The sequence below is a fragment of the Zingiber officinale genome, chromosome 3A (genome assembly GCF_018446385.1).
Source record: "Zingiber officinale cultivar Zhangliang chromosome 3A, Zo_v1.1, whole genome shotgun sequence".
Classification (NCBI taxonomy): Eukaryota; Viridiplantae; Streptophyta; class Magnoliopsida; order Zingiberales; family Zingiberaceae; genus Zingiber; species Zingiber officinale.
Window position 1 is genome coordinate 164,458,930 of NC_055990.1, and position 25,696 is coordinate 164,484,625.

At 42.7% G+C, this 25,696-nt stretch overlaps 2 protein-coding genes across 2 annotated transcripts; one reads left to right on the plus strand and one right to left on the minus strand.

Annotated features, from left to right (window-relative positions):
• Window positions 1-245: 245 nt before the first annotated feature.
• Window positions 246-11,246, minus strand: LOC122053352 (structure-specific endonuclease subunit SLX1 homolog). Its single transcript, XM_042615372.1, has 3 exons — window positions 10,969-11,246; window positions 1,064-1,170; window positions 246-556 (listed from the first exon to the last, which is right to left on the minus strand). The coding sequence occupies exons 1-3, from the start codon at window positions 11,199-11,201 to the stop codon at window positions 384-386; spliced, it is 513 nt and encodes a 170-aa protein (XP_042471306.1). The 5' UTR covers window positions 11,202-11,246; the 3' UTR covers window positions 246-383.
• Window positions 11,247-11,540: 294 nt separating this feature from the next.
• On the plus strand, window positions 11,541-24,877 carry LOC122053353. Its single transcript, XM_042615373.1, has 26 exons — window positions 11,541-11,972; window positions 12,118-12,177; window positions 12,272-12,364; window positions 12,964-13,192; window positions 14,401-14,507; window positions 14,850-14,912; window positions 15,592-15,692; window positions 16,453-16,547; window positions 16,743-16,763; window positions 16,942-17,037; window positions 17,135-17,255; window positions 17,374-17,538; window positions 17,639-17,829; window positions 18,065-18,336; window positions 20,339-20,440; window positions 20,939-21,115; window positions 21,501-21,689; window positions 21,787-22,028; window positions 22,113-22,259; window positions 22,702-22,915; window positions 23,155-23,289; window positions 23,354-23,497; window positions 23,854-23,925; window positions 24,014-24,199; window positions 24,299-24,358; window positions 24,448-24,877. The coding sequence occupies exons 1-26, from the start codon at window positions 11,721-11,723 to the stop codon at window positions 24,523-24,525; spliced, it is 3,612 nt and encodes a 1,203-aa protein (XP_042471307.1). The 5' UTR covers window positions 11,541-11,720; the 3' UTR covers window positions 24,526-24,877.
• Window positions 24,878-25,696: the final 819 nt, after the last annotated feature.

The window sequence follows — 25,696 nt, forward strand, 5'->3', positions numbered from 1 at the left end:
GGACGGATGATACATGGCGCCGATTCTCGTGTCTGTTGCACGACACGAAACAGGGAGAAAGTGCCTGTTCCAGCTAGCGACGCGGCGTCATCATATACCAAGGCAAGGCAAAGGAGCCATTGGCGTCGTGCGTGGTGTCTCGAGAGGGACAGGCGAGATAGAGACTACAATGTAGAATGTAATGAGATACGCTACAATTATCGAAGGGATCCCAAGATTTGCAAGAATGATAAGGTTAATTACAATTTATCAAAACAACAAAACGAAAATGTTCTTTTACTCTGAATTCTTTACAACGAAAAATCATCTGGTGCCATCATTGAACAATCAGAAGCTTTAGTTAACAAACTTGAGACGAAAGTGATAATATACACTGTCATAAATTAAGATGAGTTGGCTTTCCATTCTATTTGCAAGCTGCTCCAGTCGAACCATCTACGAACATGGTCTAAAGCCGTTTGGCGATGTTCCAATACTGGATTTGCAGCACACAATTCCTTTTTCTTCCTTGGCATTTTCCGCGAGGCAATCTTCCACCTTGACTCGAATTCACAAGCTACAATGAACCAAATGTCAATAGTTATTTGAGAAAAACAGTGACAGGAATTCAGGGAGAATCCTGATGGTAGCAAGGAAATTATGATGCATTGATCATTATTGGAATGCAATAATTGAAAGAAAACAGTAGATGAAATTTCAAGTCAAAGTTTCCATTTAAAGTTAGGGTGGTAATATGGACTTAAGATAAATCTACTCTAGTAATGCTGTTCTACAACGATTGCATAACCTGTAGTATGGAATTCTGGTGGTATGATCAATTAGAATCAACTAGCTATAGACTGAAACTGAGCCTAGGCAGAATCAGAATCATAAACTTGCTGAACAATCTTGGGCATCCTACAACAGATTATCCAAAAGTTGCAGAACAAAGTTGTAACAAGTAGTAAAAGATTTGCAACTCTTATTCGATGCATAACAACAATTTTGATTTTGACACACGAGGCATTAACACCTGTTTTAACTTGACGCTATCTACTTGATAAAGTCAAGCAAAGACATTTACCTTCACTTCGATCCTTGAATCCTCGAATAATACATGCAAGACTCCAAGGCCTTCCACCAGAGCATGCTTTTGCTCCACCTTTTAATATGCCATTGTGTTGCTTCAGTCTGAGAATGCCATCTTTTGTCAAACAATTGGAAGGGTTTCACTTACATATGCACGAATCTATATATTCATCAACAACATCTTCCTGACAGATGAATCTAATGAAGGTAAAGGCACACAAATAATACATATAAAATTCTACAGAATGTGTGTTTTCAGATTTAGCAAATATTTCAGTGGCATGTAAGTCAGAAATCAGTACTTAACAAATTAGAAAAGCAATCATCTTTTGAGATTTGTCAAGGACACATTTAACTAGCACCTTATCTGGATTTAATATAGGCATTGGACGTGTAATCAAAACCTCATCTTTTTCGATAAGAACAAAATAAATTAAGGAAATGTATACAAGCGGGAAGTTCTCAACATTCCACCAGAAAAATCCATGATCATATTTGTTAAAGCTTCAAATCCGAGGCCAAAAGCTTGCACAAGGTCATTAGAGACTCACGCAAGGTCATTCAATACTTATATACTTGCTCATAAAATCTTTGGAAAATTGATAAATTTACTGAATTTCACTTCCTGTCATGGCACCGCAAAAAAGAATAACTAGGTTGAGTAGGTTCCGTATAGATCTCAACCTTGCTAAGTGACTATTTTCGTACTGACGAGAACAACTAAATTGATGAGGTAGAATCACCATTTTCACCAACAGAATAAAAACAGCATAAAATACTGCTTGATCCTGTCCGAACCAGAAGTCAACAGACGCTGGGCACGTGGCGCTCTTCGACTCGCTGATGTAGATCTCCAACTGGTGGCGCAATGCTCCGGCGAACCTGCACTGAAGTCGAGCCGGGAAGGGGGTTCCCGGCGGCGACCCTCTGACGCTCAAGTCAGATAAGCAACGATGAAAAAGGTGGCTCCCGAAGTCTCAGAATACGTAGAAAAAAAGTCTCACCTCCGGCGAAGTCTGAGGCTTTTTATATAGAGCTGTGAAGGGTTTGGGCACGTGTATCGAGGTGCACACGTGTCCTCTGTCCTTTCCTAGGTATGCGGCTGTCAGAAATCTTACCTGACCCATATCGCTACAGTCAAAGCATGCCCTCGATGGGACAGCACAATCTCCTGTCACAAGATCTGGAGCATGGCACACACGTGAAACCTACCGGTTGTCAGAGAAAGAAGTCCCCTGTCCTTTTCCCTTGCTCCAAACTTGTTGTCCGGGCGGACAGCTCCCTTAACATCCGGCCGGACATCCGTAGTGGTTTACTTGTGCTTTGTGGAGACTAATAAAGAGGGGTGCTTTATGATTTTGGTCGGTCAAGAGGTCAGCTCGGTCCATGACCTTTTCAACTGAGCGTCGGAACCCCGATTTGACAGGGTGCCGTCCAACCATAAGTGCGAGCCGGCCGGACCCATCCGGGTATTCGATTCCATCGGCCGGCTGGTCTTCCGGTCGGACTGGCCGTAGACGGCCGTCCGTCCGGTCGGACAACACTCTCCCCGGATGGGCGGCTGCTCCGGTGACTTCCACTTGGCGTTGACTTTGCAAAAAAGGGGGGGCCCCGCTCTTACTACCGGATCACTTGCCTCCCCTTCAAGTCTAGTCGAAGGAGGCGAATAGTCCGACTGACTGGACTGTGAGTCTAGCCGAACGGCTCCTCCATGTTAATACTCTCCGCCCGGTCAGCCATAGAGATATCCTTGAACGAATCAATGATGGCCTTCACCGGATCTCCTCGCGTTCTGCGCCAATCTTCGACATTAAGGTTGATCATACCTTCATTAAATGCTCCGAATGATTGACTGCCACGTGGAGCAATGCCATCAGAGTACGGGGGCGGTGGCATGATATTTTGATGTGATCGAAGCGATTCGAAATAAACGGCTAGATGCATGCTTTGATTCCCGTGACCTGGATCCGACGGTGGAGGCCGCCCGGCCCTCACCCTATAAATTCTTCGTTTCCTTCCCACCTTCACTCGCCTCCGTTACCTCTACTGTTGCCCTCTGCGCTTTGGAGCTCCGGCAATCTTGTTTCTGCCCTCTGACGCTCTCCGGCACCTTTCCTCGATCCCTCTCCTCCCAGTAAGGTTTTAGATCTTTCCTCCTTCCTTTCCGGTATCTAATTCACATTTCTTCCCTTAGCTCCAGTCTTTGAAACTCCTTTTCTTCGTCTTTGAAACTTCTTTTTTGATTTCTTCTGTTCGGATCATGGCCAGTTCTTCTAATCCCGAAGAACAATCCCTAGGCCCATGGTATACTATCACGCGGTCCCGTTTCGAACAACGGGATTTTGATATTTTGGCTGACAATTTCGAAATCCCCGAGGATTTCGAAGTTCGCCTAGCTGGTCCCGCCGCTCGGCCACATAGACCACCGCGCGGCGGTTTCTGTGTCTTTCGTGACCAATTTACCGTCGGTTTGCGGTTCCCCGTGCATCCTTTTATAGTAGACGTCTGTAATTATTTTGGCGTGCCGCTCGGAAGTTTAGTACCAAATACCTTCCGCCTCCTCTGCGGTGTTGTCGTTTTGTTTAAGATTCACAACATTCCCCTCCGACCGGAGGTCTTTTTTTATTTCTATTACCCTAAGCAAGCCGAGCCAGGCACCTTTATGTTCCAAGCTCGGCCCGGTTTGGTCTTCTTCAATAAACTACCCACTTCCAATAAACATTGGAAGGACTATTATTTCTATCTCCGCATGCCCAGTCAGCCAAACTTTCCGACCCAGTGGCAGGTCAGTCTACCTCCTACTCCCGAGTTGAAGAAATTCAAGACCCGACAGGATTATCTTCACGCCGCAAATGTACTAGCCGGTCTGCGGCTTGACATCAACAAACTTCTTCACGAGGGAGTGATGTACATTTTTGAATTGCTGACTGATTTCTTCTTCTTTTCATGCAGCTGACATCGTCATGGACTCGGTGATGGCCGGCGTTCTGAAGAGAAAGGCAGCGGCGCTGGAGGCCGCGGCGGCCAAGGAAATGGAGGCGCTGGGTATTCAGCCGGTCGGTTCTCACGAAGGAGAGAGCGGCTCCCAGACTGAATTGGCCGCTCAGGCCTCTCAACAGCAGGTGGCCAGCGGAGCTACCTCCTCCAGGGAACCAACGGCCCCCGAGGAAGGGTCCGTTCGGGAGGAGGAACAGCCACTGCAAACGAGGCGCCGGGTGGAGACTCCGCTGCGCTCGGCTACCTCCGTGGTCCAACCCTCCGACCGGGCCGCCGTGACTGCTAAAGGCAAGGCGCCTGTGCCCGAGACCAATTCGTCCGACCGGACGCCTTCTGACTGGGACGAGCTGACTGCTCCGGTTGAGGCCACTCCGGTCGACACTCTCCCCCCTGCTCGCCGTTCAGTCCAACGTTCGACCATCCATTCGCGATTTTCTGCGCCATCTTCTGATCCCGGTCGGGCGATCCCTGGTCACGGCCGCACAATACGGGTTACTCTTCATCTTCCCACTGAAGAGTTGCTACCAGAAGCCGACCGGCCAACCGTGCCCGAGCACACCATTACTTTGAAAGGGCCCCTCGCCGAAATGTGGGCCGACGCTCGGGCGCGCGTAGCAATGATCCCCCTCCGGAACTTAGCCAACAGCCACATGCAAGCGGCTACGGGGGTAAGTTTTTTGTTTTTTGTTGTTTTTTTTTTTTAAAGTTCTGCCTGAATATTTCCGCTCGACTTTTAACAACTGCGCCTTCTTGCTTCAGAGATGGGTGGAAGAGATAGCAGTTGCAAGCCGCCTGGCTATGGCGGACGAGGAGATAAGGCAACTGCAGGCGGCAGGCGGTCCGAGCGGCTCCCAAGGCCCTTCCTACTCTGAGCTGCAAAAAGAGCTGAAGAAAGCTCAAACTCTGCTGGCTGCTGAGCAGAAGAAAATAGCTGACCAGTCCGAGCGACAAGTCAAGTCGCTTGACACAAAGATACCTCTGGCCACCACTCGGAAGAACACAGCCATCTCCGATCTGGAGAAGAAAAACGTGGAGGCCCGGGGCCTGGAGTTGAAGATAAAGGAGCTGACGGAGCAGCTCGACCGGGAGAAGGAAGGCCGCTCGGCCGATGCGGAGAAGATTGAACATCTGAATGAGGCCCTCACAAGTTCCCAGTCGACCTTCAAAGAATATCAGGATGCCGAGCCGAGCCGAGTTGCCGCTCTCCGACAAAGCCACATCCGATCGGCCGAGTTCTCGGAGAAGATTTGCGAGCGGATGTACTCGGCTTTCGACTTGGCCATTACGGCCACTATGATCTATCTGAAGTCGAAGGGCCTTCTTCCGGAGTCCACCAATATTCCAGCCGGCGATCAGGTGGAGCTCCTGAGCAACATTCCGAGGGACCTTTATGACTACATCGAGTAATTCTTGTAATTTCTCCGCTCGGTTGAACATGAATCATTTTGTACTTAGGCCACACGGCCTAAGGTTTTAATTTTAATGAAATGCTTTCCTTTCGTGTACTCTATCTTTTTGCACTGTCCCCTTGCTAATACTTGTCCTGCCCGCTCGTCTACTATCACACCTTTGGCACTCGAGGTGCATTCTTGCAAGTGTTTTCCCCAGCCCTCCGTTCGACCGAATATCATTCTCGAGTCTGAGCGGAACTTAGCGTCGGTCTAACAATATCGGCGGAGAATACGAATAATTGCAGTGTCAACGATATTCCGCTCGGATTATTTATAGACGCCGGCTTGTCTCTCGATGTTTAACGTCGGGGCTCGACGGCGCGGATATTTATAGCCGGACGGCGCGGCTCTACGGTTTAACGTCTGGGCTAGACGGTCTTCCGCTCGTAGGGTTTATAGACGCCGGCTCGTCTCTCGATGTTTAACGTCGGAGCTCGACGGTTCGTCCGCTCGGATTATTTATAGACGCCGGCTCGTCTCTCGATATTTAACGTCGGAGCTCGACGGCGCGGATATTTATAGCCGGACGGCGCGGCTCTACGGTTTAACGTCTGGGCTAGACGGTCTTCCGCTCGGAGGGTTTATAGACGCCGGCTCGTCTCTCGATGTTTAACGTCGGAGCTCGACGGTTCGTCCGCTCGGATTATTTATAGACGCCGGCTCGTCTCTCGATATTTAACGTCGGAGCTCGACGGCGCGGATATTTATAGCCGGACGGCGCGGCTCTACGGTTTAACGTCTGGGCTAGACGGTCTTCCGCTCGGAGGGTTTATAGACGCCGGCTCGTCTCTCGATGTTTAACGTCGGAGCTCGACGGTTCGTCCGCTCGGATTATTTATAGACGCCGGCTCGTCTCTCGATATTTAACGTCGGAGCTTGACGGTTCGTCCGCTCGGATTATTTATAGACGCCGGCTCGTCTCTCGATATTTAACGTCGGAGCTTGACGGTTCGTCCGCTCGGCTTCTTTATAGTCTGCTCGGATATTTATAGCCGGACGGCGCGGCTCTATGGTTTAACGTCTGGGCTAGACGGTATTCCGCTCGGAGGGTTTATAGACGCCGGCTCGTCTCTCGATGTTTAACGTCGGAGCTCGACGGTTCGTCCGCTAGGATTATTTATAGACGCCGGCTCGTCTCTCAATATTTAACGTCGGAGTTCGACGGCGCGGATATTTATAGCCGGACGGCGCGGCTCTATGGTTTAACGTCTGGGCTAGACGGTCTTCCGCTCGGAGGGTTTATAGACGCCGGCTCGTCTCTCGATGTTTAACGTCGGAGCTCGACGGTTCGTCCGCTCGGATTATTTATAGACGCCGGCTCGTCTCTCGATATTTAACGTCGGAGCTCGACGATGCGGATATTTATAGCCGGACGGCGCGGCTCTACGGTTTAACGTCTGGGCTAGACGGTCTTCCGCTCGGAGGGTTTATAGACGCCGGCTCGTCTCTCGATGTTTAACGTCGGGGCTCGACGGCGCGGATATTTATAGCCGGACGGCGCGACTCTACGGTTTAACGTCTGGGCTAGACGGTCTTCCGCTCGGAGGGTTTATAGACGCCGGCTCGTCTCTCGATGTTTAACGTCGGAGCTCGACGGTTCGTCCGCTTGGATTATTTATAGACGCCGGCTCGTCTCTCGATATTTAACGTCGGAGCTCGACGGCGCGGATATTTATAGCCGGACGGCGCGGCTCTACGGTTTAACGTCTGGGCTAGACGGTCTTCCGCTCGGTGGGTTTATAGACGCCGGCTCGTCTCTCGATGTTTAACGTCGGAGCTCGACGGTTCGTCCGCTCGGATTATTTATAGACGCCGGCTCGTCTCTCGATATTTAACGTCGGAGCTCGACGGCGCGGATATTTATACCCGGACGGTGCGGCTCTACGGTTTAACGTCTGGGCTAGACGGTCTTCCGCTCGGAGGGTTTATAGACGACGGCTCGTCTCTCGATGTTTAACGTCGGAGCTCGACGGTTCGTCCGCTCGGATTATTTATAGACGCCGGCTCGTCTCTCGATATTTAACGTCGGAGCTCGACGGTTCGTCCGCTCGGAATTCGCTGAGCGCCGGTCGTCCCAAAATTACGTTGTAGGACGAGGGAGAGTCGACCACCACGAAGTTTGTTGTCCTTGTCCTCCTGAGCGGCTCCTCTCCCAGCGAGGTAGCCAGTCGGATTTGTCCGACTGGCTTAACTTCGTTGCCCGTAAACCCGTAGAGCGGGGTCGTCATGGGCAGCAACTCGGCTCGATCAATTTGCAGCTGATCGAACGCCTTCTTGAACATGATGTTGACCGAGCTCCCCGTGTCAACGAATATGCGATGAATAGTGTAATTTGCTATTACCGCTTTAATGAGCAGAGCGTCGTCGTGGGGCACTTCAACTCCTTCTAAGTCCCCGGGCCCGAAAGTGATCTCCGGTCCACTTGCTCGCTCTTGGCTGCAACCGACTGCGTGGATTTGGAGTTGCCGGACGCCCGCCTTTCTGGCTCGGTTGGAGTCTCCTCCGGTTGGCCCACCAGCAATAACATTGATCTCACCTCGGGAAGTATTGCCTCTGTTTTCCTCTTCCCGAGCGGACGGTCGGGACCGTTCTCTGGACGCTCGACGATTCTCCTGCCTTGGAGAACGATGCCGATCGGGCTTATGTTGATGTCGCCTCTCGGTGCGGGTCCGGTCGGCTTCATGGGTCCTTTGCCTCCTGTCGATGGAAGGAGACCGTCGTTCGGCTTTCCTGGGAACGGGATTAGCCACAAAGGGAAGACTTCGACAATCCCTTGTGTTGTGCGTATCCGTCCGGTGGAAGGAGCAGAACATAGGGGTCCATTTCTTCTTTGGCTTGCTCTGAGCGGCAGCTACTTCTTGCACTTGGGACCTCACACGAGGGGAGCGGATTGCTTCGGCCCTCGGTCCTCTCGGCGGTTGATGAGCGGCGGAGGGTTTCCGCTCGACTGGAGGAGCCCGTTCGGTTGGTGTTTCTTTTTTCCTGGCCGCTTGCGCTTCCTCCACGTTGATGTATTCATTGGCTCGGTGTAGCATGTGATCATAATCTCGGGGTGGTTTCCGAATGAGTGATCGGAAAAAATCGCCATCCACCAGGCCTTGCGTGAAGGCGTTCATCATCGTCTCCGAGGTGGCCGTTGGAATGTCCATTGCCACCTTGTTGGACCGCTGGATGTAAGCTCGGAGCGATTCTCTCGGCTCTTGCTTGATGGCGAACAAGCTGACGCTTGTCTTCTGATAACGCCGATTGTTGGCGAAGTGGTGGAGGAAGGCCGTTCGGAAGTCCTTGAAACTTGTGATGGATCCGTCCGGTAGCCTCCGAAACCACCGTTGAGCCGATCCCGAGAGAGTGGTAAGAAAGACTCGGCACTTTACTCCATCGGTGTATTGATGGAGCGTGGCTGTGTTATCAAACTTACCCAGATGATCATCCGGGTCCGTTGTTCCATTGTACTCGCCGATCGTCGGAGGCACGTAGTGCTTGGGCAGAGGGTCTCGTATAATAGCCTCCGAAAATTGGCGATTGATCCGCTCGGGAGATGAATCCGCTCGGGGAGCTTTCCCCTTTCTGTCATCTCGTCCGGGTATTTCGTCTGAAGAAGATCCTCTATCTCTTCGAGCTGGTACGGCTTCAGGGGTGCGAAATAAGGCCCGATGAAATGCGAAGGTGGCTTGAGGTGCTTCCGCTCGGCCACCCGACGCAGATGTTGCTTGTTGCTCCGGCCGCTCGGCTTCTGCTTTCTGTTTTTGCTCCACAAGTTTGGCGGCCCTCATCTCGACCAGAGCGTCGAGTTCTTCCCTCGAAAGCGTCACCGTGTGTTGTCGTCCAGCCTCGTCCATTGTTCTCGTTCGGATGCAGGTGCGTTCCCACAGACGGCGCCAATTTGATCCTGTCCGAACCAGAAGTCAACAGACGCTGGGCACGTGGCGCTCTTCGACTCGCTGATGTAGATCTCCAACTAGTGGCGCAATGCTCCGGCGAACCTGCACTGAAGTCGAGCCGGGAAGGGGGTTTCCGGCGGCGACCCTCCGACGCTCAAGTCAGGTAAGCAACGATGAAAAAGGTGTCTCCCGAAGTCTCAGAATACGTAGAAAAAAAGTCTCACCTCCGGCGAAGTCTGAGACTCTTTATATAGAGCTGTGAAGGGTTTGGGCACGTGTACCGAGGTGCACACGTGTCCTCTGTCCTTTCCTAGGTATGCGGCTGTCAGAAAGCTTACCTGACCCATATCGCTACAGTCAAAACATGCCCTCGATGGGACAGCACAATCTCCTGTCACAAGATCTGGAGCATGACACACACGTGAAACCTACCGGTTGTCAGAGAAAGAAGTCCCCTGTCCTTTTCCCTTGCTCCAAACTTGTTGTCCGGGCGGACAGCTCCCTTAACATCCGGCCGGACATCCGTAGTGGTTTACTTGTGCTTTGTGGAGACTAATAAAGAGGGGTGCTTTATGACTTTGGTCGGTCAAGAGGTTAGCTCGGTCCATGACCTTTTCAACTGAGCGTCGGAACCCCGATTTGACAGGGTGCCGTCCAACCATAAGTGCGAGCCGGCCGGACCCATCCGGGTATTCGATTCCATCGGCCGGCTGGTCTTCCGGTCGGACTGGCCGTAGACGGCCGTCCGTCCGGTCGGACAACACTCTCCCCGGATGGGCGGCTGCTCCGGTGACTTCCACTTGGCGTTGACTTTGCAACAGGGGGAGCCCGCTCTTACTACCGGATCACTGCTGACTATAACCAAATTACATGAAGATCCTCAACAATCTGCAGCTTTTTTTTTTAAAACAGATAAAAGGCTACCAAGTTCCAGTCGGGTGAGTTTGAGTTTCTAAATGTAATCGTTGTCGATTCCATATCTTCTTCTAAAACCATTATTTAAATCAAAATCAAACCGTCCAAGAAAAACGAATTGCAGATGCGGATAGCTCCTCTGCAGCTGCAGCGAATAAATCTTCAAACGAAATTGGGCAATCTCTCCACGTTTTGCAATAGAGCCCCCACACGAGGTGAAAATGACTCCAGAATAGATCCTCACTCAAGCAATTATTTTTGAGTTGAGATCCCCTGTCCCCAAAATGGTGTGTCCCCATGTCTCCTCGTCGATCGGACGGGTTAAATCATATCTCAAAGATGCAGTGCACATCACGAGATCATCATAATCGTCCGATCGACAAGAGGACACGGGGACACCCCATTTTGGGGACAGAGGATCTCAACTCATTATTTTTACCCCAACAGATCAAGGACACAGAAACGATCATCAAAAGGCAAAAGTCACAAAATTGGCAGCACAAACGATGCCGGGAAGGATGGGAAGAAAGACTTCAACGAGTCTAATTGAAAAGTTTCTCATTGAAAAATTGGGAAAGTACCAAAATCGACCGGAAGCATCCATCCATCACAATAAAGAGGAGAAAGAAGAAGCAAAAACAAACGTCCTCGCTTACCGACGCGAGAAGTCGGTGGTGACGCCGACGTAAGTCTTAGGCAATCGGGATGAGACGATGAGATAGACTTCCCAATCTCTGGCCTTCCTGCGACGCTTGAGTCGTGCTCCTCCACCTCCGTTCCGGCTGTGGTGTCGGGACTCCGGCGTGATTTTTCCATGATGATCCGCCGCAGATGTTCTATTCCGGCGACGATTTTTGACGGATCGGAAGACGCTCGAGAGGGGCCTCATTGCGCCCGTTGAATTAAATGGCACCACGCCTGAGCCAAGCCTAATTTGCACATCTCGGGAAATTTGCATTCACCACCTCCAAGAGTTTATCATCAGTCTCAAAATCTCCACAGAGTTTCAAAATCATAAAAATACCCTCAATAGTTGTGGAACGACATAGATTGGTATTGCACAATTAAATATTAATACATTTAGATATGCGTCATTTCCATATTTATAAATTCTTTATAAAAATACTTTAAAAGGACACGTGGTCGAGACCTTTGAGCAGGGAGTGAGAATATCGAAGTCAAGTCAGTATAACTACTCCCATCTCAAAACGAACCGGCGGCCAATTCTCTCCGGCCGGAAATCGCGGGTTCAATTTCTTGCGGATCCCAATCGGACCCAGCAATTTGTTGATCTTCCGTTGCCGTGTGGACTACACTACCGATATCGATTTTTCTTCAGTAAACAAGGTAGACCGCCGTTCGCCGGCGTTGGGCTCTCTCCCCACGCCGAGGACCTGCTTCCGTTACCATGGCTTCCGGCCAGAACTCGTCCGGGAACACGCTCATGGATCTCATCTCCTCGGTTCCCACGACGGCGCCAGCTCCCACCGCCACTAGCTCCAGACCTAGCGAGGCCTCGGCTCCCTCCCAGCTCGGCAAGCCGGCGGCGACGGTGGGAAAGCCTAAAAGGTCCACCTTGATGCAGATTCAGAGTGACACCATCGCCGCCGCCAAAGCGCTCAACCCTGTGCGAGCCATCCCGCAGAGACAGAAGACGACGGTACGCTCATGTTTCCCACTGTCTACATCTTTGTCCCGGTTATTGTTATTATTCTGTTCGTGAGAACTGCATAGGCTCTGTTTCTTTTTATTGCTCCGCGTCAGTCTAGTTTTGGTAGTAATCCCTAAAGTTGTATTTTGAGCAGCCGGTCTCATATTCCCAGCTTCTGAGGAGTGTGCATGAACTCGCAGCCACATATGATCAGGTTTTTTTTGCTTGCTATTTGCTATATCTTGATGTTAATTGTTTTGATTGTTTGAAAGTGATACCGATGCTGAAAATTATCTACCACTCTATAGAGAAGCTCCCAGAAGCAATTGGTTAGTCGTGTGTTTCCAAAGCTCGCTGTATACAGCTCTGTGGATCCTTCAGTTGCTCCATCACTTCTTATGGTATTCAGTTTCTTCTCAATTCTTACTTTTTGTTCAAGTTCTTTCACTGGTTGCCAAGTCTTCCTATCTTTTGATATTTTATGCTACCTGAATTGATAATCATTAGGAATTGGGGATCACTTGTTAATACTGGTAGTTGAATTAAGGTGTGCATAACAAACGATTTCGTGGTATAAATTGATATCCTTTTGGGTAGTCCTGAAGTTGAAGGTGGCGGTGATTGTTTTGGGAATGAGCAGACTCAGAGGATTAGTTGCCCCTAAAGAAGTTACTCAAATGCAGTAGTGCGGTAAATAATTAAAAGGTTAAGAGTTATTCTACTAGTATGAGTGTACCAATGGCACATGGCAGGAGACCATCAAGGAGCAATATAAATTTTATGACATGCAATACTTTGAAAGTTCAAAATCCATCCACCCACATTTATTAAATATATCTCATTGAAGCTTAAATATATATAGTTAATCATTGTAGGTGCATTCATTTCAAGTTGATTGGTAGAAGTTCATATAATGGTTTCAATATGACTTAATCAATCTTGGATGCTCATGTATAAGAATTAGAAACTAACCCATAGCGCCTTATGTTTTTTTCCTCAGCTTCTTCAACAATCTGAAGATAGAAATGTTTTGCGATATGTCTACTACTACTTGGCTCGAATTTTGTATGATAGTGATTCTGAAGGTTTGAGTCCTAGTGGTGGAATCCCTACTCCAAGCTGGGATGCAGTTGCTGACATTGATGTTGTTGGAAGGGTCACGAGAGCAGATGTGATACCTCGAGTAGTAAATCAGCTTAGTACTGAGGCCACAAATGCTGATATTCAATGTAATTATTTTATGCTTTATCATCCATTTTCACATTGCTATATTTACTAAAGCATGCTTAATGATACCTTACATCATTTAATGCTTATTTACCATCTCTGCATCCTGTTGTCTGAATCTCTAATCCACCACAACTTCAGTTTGAGCAGGAATAGCTTCAATAGTGTGATAAAATTGTAAGAAAATATTGAATCTCTTTTATTTCGGAGGAAGAAAAATGAAGCTAAAGAATTTCTTTGACTATTCCTTACTGTTATTTATTGATCAAGTGTAAAGGAATTCATAGATTGGGAAATTTCATCTGCTTTAGGTTGTAATTAATTACCAAGTTTATGATGCCTTTTCAGGTAGATATAGGAATAATGAAGCAGTAAGTACATTCAGACTAACTTTGCCCTTCTGCATGATACTCTAACCCCTTTATTTTTTGTCTTTCTTTTACTTTACTTCTTCTTGCCTGATACTAGTATCAACATGACATTCTATCATTATAATCCGCCAGGCTGACGGATTTCACCCCCATTATAATCATCATAAGTATTTGCCTCAACAATACCCATACAAGAACAATTGCCTTTAGTAGTCTAGGAATTTTTACAAACACTTAAAACAAGGCTACTTGAACTAGTATAGGAATTTATATTCATAATTCTCTTAGCTCAAATAACAACAACCAAGCCTTCTCTTAGCTCCAATAGCCATGTAAAAAATTTTAAGCAATTTTTGGTACAACTAGAAAGTTTCTGTCATAAATTGATTGGTTTCTGATGTTTTTGTTTATACTTCATTGGTCCTTGGAGAAATAATGTTTGTTTTTGGTATGAAGGATGCTTGACCTTCTGAAAAATAAGAAAAAATTATTATCAATAGGTTTGTCACGAACAGTTTCTGAAGGAAAATGCTTCTAGAATTCTAGGACAGATTTTGTTTTGTTAGAAGATGACTAGTTTGTGTGCGTGTGTGCATGTGCGTGTGTGTGTGCACGTGTGCGTGTGCGTGTGCGTGTGTTGGAAAAACACTTCTTTTTGGAGTTCAGTGAGAATATACTCTTTGTTCCTTTATCTTTAAATTGATAGCTTCTCATGTATGCCATTGTTGTGAACATCTTTAGCTGCCAAGCTTATTGGTAAAACTCTTAATGATCATGATTAAAATATTATATTATAACTTTCCTTTTCATTCTAGTAACTTTGATATTCTCTTCTGAAGTCCATGCACGTAGGCTTGCAGCACTGAAGGCTCTTACTTCTGCTTCAGCAAACAGTTCTGAAATCTTGGAGAAGTTGTATGAAATTGTATTTGGCATTCTAGAAAAGGTTTGCCTGCCTCTCATGATCAATTCTTTGCATAGTTATATATCTATTTTAGGAAAAGAAGAAATATTAATTTCAACACGATATCCACCATACACAGTTTGTCCTTTTAGCTTCATTTTCTTTATGCCTTCTCTGTACTGTGTCCTAATTAGTTAACTTTGTCAGCAGATGATCTGTGTCAGCAATAAATGCTCCTTTTTTTGGAGGGTTGCTTATTGCACAACCTACAATCTAACTTTGATTTTTCTTTTTAATTTTTTTTTCTACTTATAGCTTGCTTTCAGGTCTCTATGCCATTTACAAAATTCCTGTTTCTAATTCACATGATTTTTAATTTTTGAGATTGGAGATATGAAACAAAAGCCTCGGAAGGGCATATTAGTAAAGCAAGGTGGTGATAAAGAGGTAATTTTCTAATCTTCTCAACAAAATTAATTGATGGTCACCAAAGCTGGTTCATTTTGGTCTTTCTTTTTCTTATTTCATGGAGAAACTGAGGGAAAAAAGCTGCTGATATTTAAGTAATAGAGGATACAATCTGTCCATACTCCATGGTCATGTACTAAATGTTATCTTCATGGAGTATTCTGCTAACTCATATTAGTGTCATTTATTTGCGTGTTCATGTGAATATTGAATGGTTTCTGCATCTTGTCATGTAACTTTTTTTTAGTTTCTTTTAAGGCTATGCCAGTATTTTTTCTTTTGCTGCTACTATTCGGTATTTACAATGATTGAATATTCTGGATATTTGTTTTTTTTTTTTGAAAAATCTGAAGCTGTTAGTGGGGGATTTGACTATTCCTTTAAAAGGACAAGTTATTTTTTCTTGAGATTGAATTTAGTTTAGCAAGAGAAAATTGTTGATGACAATCTTTAGATATCCAGAAGGTTCATGTAGTTTTGTTGGACATATAGAACTGTTGATGCTTATTTTTATTTTTGTAAAAGATTTGCCATCGTGGTAATCATAGGGTTTACATGTCAGTAAGATTGGTGTATCATGTGGTTGCTACAGTTGATACAGTAATTGTGTCAGTAATATTTTCTTGATACAGTAATTGTATCCATCTCATGTTCGCAGTCTACAATTCATGATAATCTGCAATATGCTGCTCTTGGTGCTCTAAGAAGACTTCCCTTGGATCCTGGGAATCCATTATTCCTCCATCGAGCCATACAAGGGTCGGTAGTTACATGTTTCTGAGGTTCAACATCATGATATTAGAATCTGCTCCAAGAGTACATTTATATTATACCTTATTGTAATTCTATTTTGCTTTTGAAATGATGATCATATAAAGTTATAAGGCAGTATTGATATGACTTAGAATCTACTACCTGTACTAACTGATGTTTAGTGTTATCTATCATCAACTAAAGTAATTTGCTAAAGGTATTGTCTTTGCAGTCTTTTCATTTGAATTTAATGTCTCAAAACTAATGCATGAACATATGTCTTTGTTTGTAAAACATACTATAGCTTATTCATGACAACTATTCACAGAAAGTTTAAATTGCAAATGATGATACTTGCTGATTGAATTAGTTGTTGTAGGAGCAAGATTTCTCAGGAATGCTATTTTTGATGTTCCCTCTCTGTTATGAAGCAGTGCCCTGTGGTTTGCTTCTTTGCCATCTGTGTTGCTGCTGATGCTTGATAGCAACTTGGGCACTTTTTTTTCTGAATTGTACTCCTTGTTAGTCTTTGCAAGTATATATATATATATATATTGGGTGAGGCCTTTTCACTGTATAGTTTTTCAGGAAGTAGTATGATGCCAAAGAGAGAATTTTTATGTGGTACTTGGATTACAATGTAATCATGAATCAGCCAAGTTGTATACTTAATACTCTTATTAAAATATTACTCCTAGAATTGCTTATATGTTATGTCTATAACTTCTTCGCTTGCTAACTTCTTGAGGCCCTGTTCTGATTTTAGGATTTCATGCGGAGATCCGGTTGCTGTGAGGCATGCCATGGCAATTATCACTGATATTGCTACCAGAGATCCTAATTCTGTTGCCATGGCTCTTGGTTAGTTTTTAGTTTACGTTTCATTTTTCATTGCGTAAAAAGATTCTCTTTTGATGCCTTTTAATTTTTTTTAATGTCTATTAATTAAGTTCAGTGTTCCTTAGATTTGGTTGCAGAAGTGGTATAACCTACCTATTTGATAAACAGTTCTATGCTAATTTGTGATGCACCTAAGTGTTTTTTTTTTTTTTGCAGGGAAACACATTGAGCACGGAGGTGACTTGCTCTGTCATTCTTATCTTTCTGTGTTACTTTCAAATAGTGTAGTTAAGCTTGGATTTTACACTTGTAATAGTGATACATATGCTATCTTATAAGGGTCTTGGCATATTTCTATGTAACATCATGGATTTTGTATTAGTTTTATTAATAAAAGCAATTCTTGGATGAGCAGGTGCTTTGCATGACATACTTCGGTTGCATGATGTTCTTGCTAGGGTTTGCCTTGCTAGATTATGTTATGTATTATGTAGAGCCCGTGCACTGGATGGTATGCAAATTTTATTGTCTCAAAATTATTCTTATATATTTTACTCTGTTGATTTCTTACTTTTGCATTGTTGTCTAATAGGCTGTTTACTTTACAGAGAGGCCTGGAATAAAATTTCAATTTACTTCTCTTCTTTATCAACTGCTTCTGGATCCCAGTGACAGAGTTTGTTTTGAGGCAATGTTTTGCATTTTGGGAAAATTTGATAACACCGAGAGGTAATTCTTCAGTCCTTGCAAATTAGATACAAATGTTGCCTATGTTCATTTTTTTTTTTCTGTTCTGTTAATTTTTCTAAGGAATAAAGAAGTTTCTTTCTTTATGGTTTTGTTGCAGAACTGAAGAGCGTGCTGCTGGATGGATTCGATTAACAAGAGAAGTTTTGAAGTTGCCTGAGGCACCATCTGTAACATTAAAGGATGCTTCAGTAAAATTGAATCGTGAGAAACGTGCTTCTAAAGCAAAGCACCCACAACCCCTTATGAAACTTGTAATCCGAAGGTTGTTGAATTTTTTTTTTTTTGCAGTGTATGTTCTGACAATATGAAGTTTAAGTCAACAATACCAAATTTATTTTATGAGTTTCTTTATTACAACTCAGATTAGAGAGCTCTTTCCGAAGTTTCTCCAGGCCAGTTCTTCATGCTGCTGCAAGAGTTGTTCAGGAAATGGGAAAAAGTAGGGCAGCTGCATATGCTTTGGGTGTGCAAGTTGATGAAGCAATGCAACTACATTCATCTGAGAATGATGATCCTCCTGATTCACAGCTCATGGGAAGCTCAAAATCTGCAGGTAAATATATTTCTGAAAGCAATTTCTTTGAATATCGAGAATTTTCTTTGTTTGATATGTATGCGATATTTTAATCCTTTTTAGAGTTGCATTCTGTTAAATCATTTATCGTTTGTTTTCTATCCAAAATCCAAACAACTGTTGAAGCATGTAAATGCATGGTTCACCAAAGTTTATTTATCAAATTGAACTGTTATATCTCTTTTATACTCAATAGATGGTCTCATTTTTGCAGAATCACACAAGACTTTATTTCCTTCAACTGGTCCAGGTGGCATTGATACTATTGCAAGTTTATTGGCTTCACTACTAGAAGTAGTGCGCACAACTGTAGCATGTGAATGTGTTTATGTTCGTGCTATGGTAATAAAAGCTCTGATATGGATGCAAAACCCACATGAATCATTTGAGGAACTGGGATCTATCATTGCAAGTGAACTGTCTGATCCTGCTTGGCCTTCCACTCAATTGAATGATATCTTGCTTACTTTGCATGCTCGGTTTAAGGTACTTCCCTCTCTATTCAATTGCATGTGTGTGTTTTTGTGTTAGTCTAAATACTTTTTTAACTCCCTTTTTAAAAAAGAGTGTACTATGTTTTGATCCTTGCTCATCCTTGGAGATTGAAAAGTTTTTGCAATTTTCTTGTGATCAAAATATAAATATGTGATAGTGTTACATACTTAGTGTTGCTCTTTTAGGGGCACAAGAGTTTTGCATAAGGATTGTGTTGATTTTCAAAATGATTTAAATTTACAGAATCCTTTATCCCATATTGGGAGAAGTTATCAGCAAACCAAAAGTTACATCGAGAATGAACTGTCTAACAGTATTTTCTAAATGCTGTGATGTAAAACTTTTATACTTATATGAAGCTAAATTTGTTAGCAAAATGGAATTAGTTATTAGTGATGTTAGCCTGGACAAAAGGAAAGTAGTGAAACATGCTGCCTTCAGTTTGATTGAAGGTGAAACAAGACTTTTAAAGCTGATCTAGTAGATTAAAGGTGAAAGTAAGACATTTAACAACATCAAGATGTGGTGTTTTAGCTTCTGTAACCAATGTTTATGTCACAAAACCAGCCTATTTGCTTGAAGGGTAATTTACATTAATCTCCATAGGCTCTACATTGGTGGAAATCTTTTGTACAAATTGCACTTGGATTGTACTAATAAATGAGATATGAAAAGAGAACTTTTGCTTGTAAGGACAAGGTGGAGCGTCTCTATAAACTGTGTGTTGATCAAAATCTCATGAGTTAGACAAGGTGTAATGCATCATTCCAAGCTAGGGTATCAATCTTTGGCCTCAACAATTTTATTTCAGTATTGTGTTGGCATGCCAAAAAAGTTCACGGAAGCCTTGTGAAAGGAAAGCCTTACTTGTGGGTCATCTTTTTGTGGAACCTTGACCCTTGCATCTCGTCGCGGTTCGCAGAAGGTCAGAAGAAGTCCCTGTATCCTTTCATGGTTCATGGAATGCTGTAAGAAGGTTATCCTTATGAATCATTCCATCACAAAAGCTCACTGTGGGAACTTAGTCCTTGACTCCCTTGTGACTCACAAGGTTGGAAGTGGTTTTACATTGTGTCATCACCGGTGAAAGCTGAATACCTTTCCCTTGCCTTGTCTTGGTTCTTGAATCTGTTTCATGCATTGGTAGGTTTATCATTCCTCTCACAGACAAAGTCCGACCAATAATTTTTGTGTAGAGCTGCAGAACACCTCATTATTGCCACCAGCAGTGAAGCCATATAGTGCTTTCTGACACTGTGGACCTGGTAATTTCCGTCCTCGTCCTGCATGCTAAATCTCTGAGCTCCACTCCATGCTAAAGGCTTAAGAAATTTTGGAGGATTCAAATTGTTGAAGAACAATTGGCGCTTATAGTGTAGGCAGCTCTTCCTTGGCCTAAAATTAGATAATATACAATAGTTAACGATTAAGGATATCATTTTCGCGATTACCAATAAATTTGTGTATTTTTGTAAAAAAATATGCAAAGCAGAAAAATCTGTCACCTCAAACATGTTGAACCTTGTTCCCTGCTTGTCTTCCTGCTTGTTTCCCTGATTATTATGCTTCTGGTCTGCTCTCTCGACTTCTGAGTAGCTTCCTTGGTCTCTTTTTTCATATCTTTTCCCTCATCTATTTCTCCTTTCTTTCAATTTTTGTCTATCCTCACCTACTGACTATTGAGCTTGGGGTTGTTTTCATGTTAGCTATGAGGAGCCTGGTACATATTGATTGGCACACCCAGTTTTGTAAGATCAACTCTTTTTTGAAAGATAATATGAGGTACCTAGAAATCCACATTGAAGCTTGCAATTTGCACTCCATTTGTTTCATAAAACTCTTTGAGGGAAATTTAGTTTATTTTCTATTATGATAATTTGATTAATTGTTGTTTATTTTCATTTAAATTCATGAAGGCCATCTTTGTTTTTTGTGATGTTTGTAGCTTCTATGTAAGTTTGATCTTTATTATGTTTCACTGTTGACTAATCAGGCAACACCAGATATGGCAGTGACACTTCTTGAAATTGCAAGAATATTTGCCACTAAAGTCCCAGGGAAGATTGATGCTGATGTGCTGCAACTGCTATGGAAAGTAAGTTTAACTTGTGGCATATATGAACCATCCTTTTGCTTTCATAGTTTTCAAAAAGGTGTGGATTCATACTTACAAGTAAAACAACAATTTTATTTGAACTACTCTTCCCATAAGGAACTTGTGTTGTCATTAATTTCTTGAGGAAACCCTTTCATACAATCTGCAAGCATTATTTATCTACACAAAGACTGATTCCAGACTCATAGCTTCTTCTTGTTATGGTCGCAAACAGTTGATTGAGTGGTCGTCCTCTTTGTTTTGATAATTCAGAAATCTGGACTCTGTTTTATTTTTGTACACCATGGTGTGTGTATATCTCTGCAATAGCTGCCTTTATTTTCTTTCATAACAACTCGTGATTTTGAATTATTTCAATTCAAATAAGTTCTGCAAACATGAGTCAGTGAATTTACGCACCTTTCTCTCCATATATGTATGGGAAGCTTTTCTTTAAATATATGTATTGATTGGCATGTCTCATTATTTACTTGGCAGACATGTCTTGCTGGAGCTGGGCCAGAAGGGAAGCATACAGCATTGGAAGCAGTCACCATTGTTCTTGACTTGCCACCTCCTCAGCCTGGGTCTAGGTTAGGACTGGTATCTGTTGACAGAGTGTCTGCATCAGATCCTAAGTCTGCTTTGGCTTTACAAAGATTAGTGCAGGCTGCAGTAAGGATCGCTTTGACTTGCTGAAAGTTTGCATCTTTATACACAGATACATCTATATGCCCGTCTTTACTTGCACAACAAACAAAAAATTCTGCATGTGTAACCCATAAATGACTTGAGACATTTTTGTCAACGCTAGCATTTTAATGTTCCTTTGGGTGGAGGGCTAGTTGTTGCGAGTTTGGGGATGTACTGGATAGTGAGTACTTGTTTTGGAGATTCTAAAGAATACTTTTTTATTGCTTGTGATCTATATACTGGATAGTGAGTTGTCTTGAAGATTCTAAAGAATCCACATTTATTGCCTGTGATCTATATACTGGATAGTGAGTACCTGTTTCGAAGATTCTATAGAATACTTATTTATTGCCTGCAATCTACACAGGTTTGGTTTCTTGGTGAGAATGCAAACTATGCTGCCTCTGAATATGCTTGGGAGTCAGCAACACCTCCTGCTACAGCACTTATGATGCTAGATGCAGACAAAATGGTGGCCGCTGCAAGTTCACGGAATCCAACACTTGCAGGTGCTTTGACACGTCTTCAGAGATGTGCCTTTAGTGGAAGTTGGGAGGTACAAACTTTCATCTAAAAACATCATTTTGAATTTATTTTACCAGTAAACAAAGGAACATTTTCTCAGGTAAGTTTTACCTGCTTTACCTGCACAGGTTCGGATTGTTGCTGCTCAAGCCTTAATGACTATTGCAATTAGGTCAGGGGAGCCATATCGATTGCAGATATATGAATTTTTACATGCTTTATCTTTAGGTGGTGTTCAATCCCAGTTCTCACAATCACACTTCAGTAATGGGGAAGATCAAGGTGCTAGTGGTACTGGTATTGGGTCTCTAATTAATTCTATGCTAAAGGTCCTTGATGAAATGTACAGGGCACAGGATGATCTCATTAGGTGATATATAGATTAATTTCCTGTTCCTCCTGAAATGAATGTTCATTTTCATCTTCCTTATTCTTGTTTTTCGGTGGCTTCTAGAGATATGCGTAATCATGATAACAACAACCAAGAGTGGACAGACGAGGAACTCAAGAAATTGTATGAGAACCATGAGAAGCTTCTTGATTTAGCTTCTTTGTTCTGCTTTGTTCCCAGGGCAAAATATCTTCCACTAGGTCCTACCAGGTAATTACATGGTGCTGATTTGCACATGCTAGTAAATTTCAGTCAATTGAAATTTATGGTGTTAGGAGGTACCTATTCAAACAAGTTTGATCTATGATTTGTATGTTTTAACATTATTACTATGCCATGCTTGTATTTGAAATGAACTAAAACTTCTCTAGCTGATTTACTGTTGACTTAATGAAAACTAGCTTCTTGATTAAACTTAAACTTGTAGGCAGTAGAACTATCTTATTGTGAGATCTTACAATCCTTAACTGAATGAGAACCACACTTTTAGGTTAGTGTGCCAGAAATTATAAAATTATATTCAATCTTTTGCACTTGTAAATAAGGTATGACAAACTTGTTCTAAAATTGGTATTTTTTGTCGCAAGTTCAGTATTTGGCTCGATCTCCCTGAATCTGTGATTTGATGTTCACAACTTGTATTAATTTGCAGCGCCAAACTCATTGACATCTACCGTAACCGACATAACATTGGTGCATCTACCGGACTGAATGATCCAGCTGTTGCTACTGGAATATCTGATCTGGTATATGAATCTAAAGCAGCTCATATGGAGCCTGAAACCATTGATCCGGAACTAGCAATGGCCTGGGCAGCAGGTTTAGATGATGATCTATTGGGAACTAATGCCCCTGCATTGAAAAAAGTAAGATGCCTCTCTACTTTATAATTATAGGAAAAGTATAACTGTCTTGTAGCTTCAAAAATTTCAGTAAGCAGATTATATGTTTCATTTTGAATGCCAATAAACAGTTGCAGTATGGCTGCTGAAGGTCAAACCCATTGTATGAAAAATAATACCATTCACAATTTTCCTCGAGAATTCATCATCAGTGTCATACTACTATTTATTCTACTTTATTACTCATTTATACTCCTTTCTAGGTAAATGAATTTCTTGCTGGTGCTGGAATTGAGGCTCCAGACATAGAGGAGGAAGATGAGAGCCTGATGTCTCGTCCATCTGTGGCTTATGATGACTTATGGGCTAAGTCTTTTCTAGAAACTGACGAACCGGAGGTAATGGTAAGGATTTTTTTTATGTTTCTGATAAATTTTATGTTGACGAATTGGATTATTCCAGGAAGATGATGGTAGGTCATCTGGGACATCATCACCTGAGTCAACTGGCTCAGTTGAAACTTCCATATCCTCCCATTTTGGTGGTTTGGGCTATCCGTCCTTGTTCAGTTCACGTCCATCAGGTTATGGAGTCTCGCAAAATTGGGTAGGTCCATGTGTAACTCTGATACTTTTTGCTAACATTTTTTTGAGCTGAAAGTTCTCTTTTGAAATTGTTAAATATTCTGTATCTTGTTTTATATTATTCATTTTTTTTGCACCAATTTTACTTTATATTCATCTGGGGCATCATTAAATAGGCGATGCCCATGAATAACACAATTCATTATCTATGTAATAGTGTTAAAAAAGAATGAAAAAGGAAATCTAAGATTCTTTTTTATGTGTGTAGAGTATCGAACTAGTTATCATGCACTGCTATGGTAGAATTACTTCTCTCTCCTTCCTATCAGAGTTGAACTGGAAGCTAACATCAAAGCCATATTTTATTGAAACATTCAGGAAAACAAGTCTGGAAATGATGCAACAAGGTTCAGCAACGCATCATCCACTTTTGAGGCGGCAGATTATCCAGTTTGGATTTAACCAATATTTCATAAACCTATTGTTAATTGTGACAATATCCTTAGTTATTAATTACTGATATCTTATCTAATTATAGGTTAGGGAAGAGACACCACCACCACCATCTTATGCATCAGCGGTTCTTGGAAGATTTGATACCTTCGAAAACCCTTTAGCAGGGAGTGGAGCTCAGAGCTTTGGCTCGCAGGAGGAAGATAGGAGTTCCCAAAATCCACAGTCTGGGAAAGCATTGTATGACTTCACTGCTGGTGGCGACGATGAGGTGTATATCCTGCAGTTCTTACAATTTTACATCTGCTTGATAACCTTTGTTACCCGATGAGCTTTTATCCTGCTTAACTATTGTTTGTCACGTCTACAGCTAAGTTTAACTGCTGGAGAGGAGGTTGAGATCGACGATGAGGTTGATGGCTGGTACTATGTAAGTACACAAGTTCATTAGACGACCGACCAATGGAGCCATTATGAGTTGAACTCGACGGTAAATAAATGCATTTTTGATCAATGCAGGTGAAGAAAAAGCGACCTGGGAGAGACGGGAGGATGGCTGGGTTAGTTCCAGTTCTTTACATCAGCTCATCATCTTGATCATGAAGGAACGAACTCATCTACATATTTACACATTGCTGGTTGCATCAGTCCCAATCCCTGAAAATCATCTCTTCAATTCCTGTTGTTCAGATGAATCCTTAAGCAGGAAGAGCCTGCATTATACTGCCTCTGTTTATATAGACCTAAACTATGTCTATGTTTGTTGTTTGTTGTAGATCGATCTGTAAATAAATGTTGTACGGGAGGAATTTTAAGTTGAATAATTATACGTAGGTTTAAGGTTTTATATTCTTTTAGAAAAAAAAATGTATAATTCTAACACCAAAATTTGGTGGAAAGAGACTTATTTATTGCACATGATGATAAGATATATCGTGTTCATCGTATACTTGGAGGAATTGTCATGTCGTATCGAGAGGAATATGGTTAATTGATTAGATTATATATATATTTTTTGTTTTTTTTGCAAGACTCGAAAAAAGTTACTTAATATCCTAAAATAGTTATTATTATTTGAACTTAAATTAAAAAAAAAAATCTCAGTTAGTTTCATTGATTATATTAGTTTCATTGATTATTTCTAGAATGATCGATCTGATTTTATGGAAGTTTTCTATTGACTATTAGGATAATTAATCGGTCTTACGAAAATTTTTCATTAGTCATTAGAGTAAATCGAGAAGTGTATGTCGTGGTAAGTCGAGAAGTCCAGTATCTTTTGATTACACTTCTTATTTGTAGGAAAAATTCTTATAAATACATTTTAGCTGGGGTTCGAACTGTGAATACTTAGATGACAATCTGAATGTCCTATTGCGTTAAAAAAAAATAATAATCCCAGTTAGTTTCATTGACTATTTCTTTGGTGACCGGTCCGGTCTTACGGAAATTTTCCATCGGCTATTAGGGCAATCGGTCGGCCTCACGGAAGTTTTCCACTGACCACCAGGATAAATCGGAAAGTGTATATTGTGGCCAGTCTAGAAGTCCAGTATCCTTTGATTATGTCTTTTATTTAGAGGAAAAATTCTTATAAATATGTTGTAGTTGGGATTCGAACTATGAGTATTTAGATGATAATTTGAATATCCTATCATGGTATCATGATCCCGGGGACTATTATTATTTTAACTTTAGGATGATATTTTCGACTTCACTGTGTAAAATAATCTTATAAGTCATTTTCATTCAAATGAAATTTTATAAT